This window comes from Pinus tabuliformis, chromosome 2_2 (genome assembly GCF_031772625.1).
Source record: "Pinus tabuliformis cultivar Carrire ecotype Pingquan chromosome 2_2, CPIR1, whole genome shotgun sequence".
In the NCBI taxonomy this organism is placed as follows: domain Eukaryota; kingdom Viridiplantae; phylum Streptophyta; class Pinopsida; order Pinales; family Pinaceae; genus Pinus; species Pinus tabuliformis.
In genome coordinates this window covers 848,222,551-848,227,768 of record NC_142300.1, presented here as the reverse complement: position 1 = coordinate 848,227,768, position 5,218 = coordinate 848,222,551, and the positions used below count along the sequence as shown (strand labels likewise).

General features: G+C 34.9%; 1 protein-coding gene across 1 annotated transcript; it reads left to right on the top strand.

Annotated features, from left to right (window-relative positions):
* Positions 1 to 301: 301 nt before the first annotated feature.
* LOC149195626 (E3 ubiquitin-protein ligase RSL1-like) lies at positions 302 to 1,108 on the top strand. Its single transcript, XM_089407976.1, has one exon. The coding sequence runs from the start codon at positions 302 to 304 to the stop codon at positions 1,106 to 1,108; it is 807 nt and encodes a 268-aa protein (XP_089264102.1).
* The last annotated feature ends 4,110 nt before the right edge of the window (positions 1,109 to 5,218 follow it).

Sequence of the window (5,218 nt, the reverse complement as noted above, 5' to 3'; positions counted from 1 at the left end):
CAATGTGGAAACACTCATGCAGATAAATCATTGGCTGCATGTGCGGCTAGGGTAACTTGTCAAATGCACTCAGCTGTGTCATTGTCATCCCAGGATCTGTTTAAGGAAGGCCAACGAGCCAACGAGCTGTTCGTGAGTAGTGTAGCCATTATCGGCTTCACTGCGAGCAACCCAATGTCTCCGTCGCTCTCCCTCTCTGCCCAAACGACAGACTGCAATGTTTAGGCGAAGCCAAATAGTATGCTAACTGCCACGTAGCCCTGTTGTTGCTCTGCCGCTTGGGGTGCTGCTGCTGGTACTCATGGTTTGCGTTTTCTATAGAATTCTGTATCGGCTTGCTTCAACACTATTAGCTTTCACAGATCAGTTTTGTGGGTGTCTTCTCTGCTTGTTTTTACCTCAGAATTCAGTGGGTAAGTGCCTGAGAAGTGGACGAATATTGGTTCCCTTGCCCAAAAGGCCGAGAAGGACTGGGAAGAGGGTGGTCGAAGGAAATCAAGATGCCCCTTCTATGAAAGAATCGTGTCGCATTTGTTTTGAAGCGAAATACCCATCTGAATTTTTTGATAGAATGGCTTGTTGGCACAGGTTTTGTTCTTCTTGCATGGCCCTGCATATCCGTGGTAAATTGCAAGAAAATTCGTTGCCCATTCATTGCGCAGAATCCAGTTGCAGTGAGAATCTGATTCCTCAGATATGTGAAGCGATCCCTTCGAAGCTTACCATTCAGAAGTGGAAATTGCCATTGACGGATGTGGAGAATCCCATTTCTCAGAGGTCCTGTTGCCCTTTTGAGGATTGCTCGGCACCCTTGTTGAAGGATGTGCCTGAAGTAGGAAGTTCAACTGCGGCAGCTGCTGTGGTTATTAAAAACTCAGAATGCCCTCATTGCGCAAGGTTAATTTGCGTTCAGTGGGGTGTGCCATGGCATGAGGGTTTGGATTGCACTAAAATAAAGAAGGTGTCACCTCGCGAGGAAGAGAAAGGTGACATGGCACTCTTCAAGCTAGCCAAAGAGAAAGACTGGCAACAGTGTCCAAGATGCAAACATATTGTTGAAAAAACGTCTGGATGTCGTCATATTATCTACAGGTCAGTAAACTGGTAACTGCATACCTATTCAATTAATAGAATTGTTTTCTGGTTGGGATGCTGTAGATTTTATCTTGGAAATACAATAGTTTCCTATTGAAAAGAAAAAATAAGTTATTCCAGGTGAATTAATACACTGCTTATGAATTATCTGTTTTAGTAACCTATTTACCGGAGGACTAGTAAGGCATGCAGGTCAGTAAACTGGTAACTGCATACATGTTCAATTAATGTAATTGCTTTCTGGTTGGGATGTGATACATGGTCTTCAATTCGTCATCTTTAATGGTACACTTATTTAATTATATGTGAAAAATCCTGATATATCACAGCAGAAAATTAAATTAATCTTTGCAGCTGAAAATTGATAATTTTTTCCTGCGACTTTTTTAAAAGTAGTGTGTGATGTATTGCAACAGAGGAGCCATCATATTTGCTGATCTTTGCAGCTTAAAATTAATGATTTCGCTCTATGAATTTCTTGAAAATTTGTCATATATTACAGCATAATAACGATATCGTTTATGAATCCTTTGCTCCTAAAAATTATTGATTTTATTCCATGACTTACTCGAAAAGTTGTCATCTATTAGAGCGTAAGAATAATATTGTTTGCACCTAAAAATTTAATGGTTTTTTCTGCGAATTTCTTAAAAATTTGTTATATATCAAGGTAGACGGAAGCAGTGCGTACCCGAATTTTCTTGCTGTCAAGTTTTTGTACGAAGGAGGCCAAACAGACATTTCCGCCGTTGAAGTTGTCCGGGTGAGTAGCCACCTGTCATTTTCATATCACTCGTCTCTTCTAATAATCTTAATCAACAAATAACATTAGAATCCCACCTAAAAGAGAAATAGAATAATTGAGAAACACGTTGCAAAAATTTACGCTTAAATGAAATCACACCATCTGAACCTCAATGGACTTACTGGTATCGCAGGTAGAACAATGGAGATGGTACAGTATGAGTCCGCGCAAATATACAGTGCAGTTTGGGAGATTGCCAACAGTGATTCATTCGATGGGCAATGCCAGCCCCCTTTCCAGTTCAGAAAAGAATTCCTCCGCAACAAAACGGCCCAACAAAGATAGAGGATCTGAAGCCTGCAATGGAAAATCAGCTTCCAGCCCCAACAAAGATAGCGGAGTTGAAGCCTGCAACAGGAAATCAACTTCCAGGCACGGTGGATGCAGCAAAAGGAAAATAGATAGAAAATCAACTTCCAGCATGTGGGAAGTGGTCTTCTTATTGAATTGTCGAATTTCACCTTCATGCATCACTGGTGGTGTTGTCGAATTGTCAAAGCGGCAGCCGCAAAAGCTGGCAGCGCATGGCAGCTGTGGCAGCACATGGCAAGTTCAATGCACAAGAACAATTAGAACATGGAAACTTGGTTACGAAGAAGATAACATTAAATGTTGCAAATTAATGCTAAGGCAAACATAGCATTACTTCATGTAGGAGTGAACTTGTTGTCATTACCTGTACTTCTCACATCTTTTTCCTAACTTTTGAGCTTGTATGCCTCGGTTTGAGGCCAAATAAGACGATGAATAATTTGAAACGTTTGATTGGTTAAAAAAAATATTTGATTTCGTTCGGTTTTAAAAAATAAAAAGTATTTCATTAATATAAACAGACTTTGGTTAAAATGGGAAAACATGCATCGGTTTCAGTGTCAGACTAATGCTTATCGGTGAAACCGATTGCTATAGTCCCTGCGGTCCTGCGGGCAGGGACTAATAAGATAAATTTTCAATTCTTGGTAAAAGATAGCACACTAAAGTATAAGTTTAAAACATTACCAATTTAAAGGACTTTCAGAAATATCATTTGTATATTAAATTTATAAACATATAGTTACTATGAGAAAAAATAAAAAGTACAATACCCAAAGTTATATTTCTATTTATAAATTTATAAAACAAAAATTTTAGTAAATTTTAATATTAATATTAATTTTATATTTTTCATAAATTAAAAAATCATAAAAATAAACTACCAATAATTCTAAAATAGAAAACCCTCATTCACTATTATTTCTATAAAATAATGAATCTTCATTTTCATTATTAATTTTATCTAATTTAAAAGTCCCAAAATTATTTAAATAAACAATTTTATCTAATTTAAACAATTTTATCTAATTTAAAAGTCCCAAAATTATTTAAATAAGCTTGATACATGCACAGTTTTTCTTCACACTAGCCCTACTTAAATCTCTAGGTACTGCTACATCATTTGAGATTAATTAAGCATTTGAGATTAATTAAGCCTCGTAAAATAAAACTAATTTTAAATTAGGAAAAATAAAAATAAACCAAAAATCTTGTAATTAATACCACTATAACATTTAAAACTAGGTAAAAATAAAAATAAAAAAAATTACACTAACCCCTACTACTTAAATCTCTATGTACTGCTATATCATTTGAGATTGATAAAGTCTTATAAAATAAAACTAATTTGAAATTGGAAAAAATAAAAATAAACCACCAATTTTATAACTAAAGTAAATCTAAAATTTAAAACCATATAACCATAATAATAATAATAAAACTCCCACTAACCCTACTTAAATATCTAAGTACTGCTAAATCATTTGAAATTGATTAACCCTTGAAAAATAAAACTAATTTTAAATTAAGAAAAATAAAAAATAAACCAACCATCTTGTAATTAAAGCAAATATAAAATTTAAAACCATGTAACCATAAAAATAAAAATAAAGAGAAAGATAATCGAAACCAAAATGCATAATGCAACAATTATCACTATTTATATCCGTGCCCTTCGAGCACCGTGGACTACAGGGACTACATTATTCGACTCTTGGTGGTGTATTTGTTGAAGAGAGATATCAAAGTTATTTTAAAAAATTTAAATCAACGTTTTCAGAATCATATAATTATTTTATAAGCTTATTATGATTTTAAGTGATGTTTGTGGTTTGAAGTCTTATTTAACATCTTGATTTTAAGTCAAGTTTGTGGTTTGAAGTTTTATTTAACATCTTCTCGATATATTGACCCAAATTAGCTTACATTAAATCCTATAGCTAGTACATGCAATATAATTGATAATGAGCTTTATCTTAGTAAAGTAATGCTTTCATTACTTAGCATTACTTCACTGACAATAAATGTTTAACTTTGTCTCTTTTTAAGGTTAACTCCATCACCTTCCACTTTCTATCTTTGTGACATCGAGGATTTTATCTCTTCATTGCTTGACAACATTTAGAAATTCTTTGTGAGCACAAAAACATATGGAAATTCTCATGCACATAGGGACCCTTCTCTAGTTTATTCAACAGGCGATCCTACAGACTCTGCTGCAGGATGTGCAGTTCCAATTCTAGTTACAATAACAACATAACCTATAAAAGAACCTTGTTTAGACCTATTCATGAAGGTATTCATTGTTCCCACCATCTGTAAGTGAAGCCAACATATCTTGATGTTCCACAAAAGAAGGGCCCTCTGGTTGGAGGCAGGAGATCATAATACAAAACTATTATAAAAGAATGCAATTTATAATTGTAGATGGATTTTTCATATAGTTTGGTAGATGCTAGATGATGATGGATATATTTTACAAGTTTTACAGGCTTAACAGAGTTGGGGATTAAACATTTACAAGCTTTATTCAATGCACATGAACATGAAAATATGTGGTGTTTTCTCAACTTGTTGGGTCGCTTCCCAAGGCTAATTGAAGCTTCCATCCAAAAAACTAGGGCAAGGTTGGGATGATGACTGGCCAAATAGAAGCACTAGGTCCAGTTCATTCATAATAAGCCCAGGAAATCTAGTTAGGGATTGTAAGAGCACCAAATAATAAGAGGTTATGATGCTTACCAATCGAATGCTTAGGAAGTTTACCAGTGCAATGGGAGCATGAGGTTTGGTTTCCAAATGATTATCCATAAATTGAAGTACGAGATGAGGTACTAATTATGGTTCTACTTCCTATTTATACTTAGATGTTTTAAGGTCGTTAATTCTTAAAACCGACCATTGCTACTATTTGGATTCTATAACACAGGAAATCACAAAGTTGGAAAATTAGTTGAGTGTACCTTATTGCTTGGTGATTCCTAGGGGATGGTGGGGTCTGGTCTA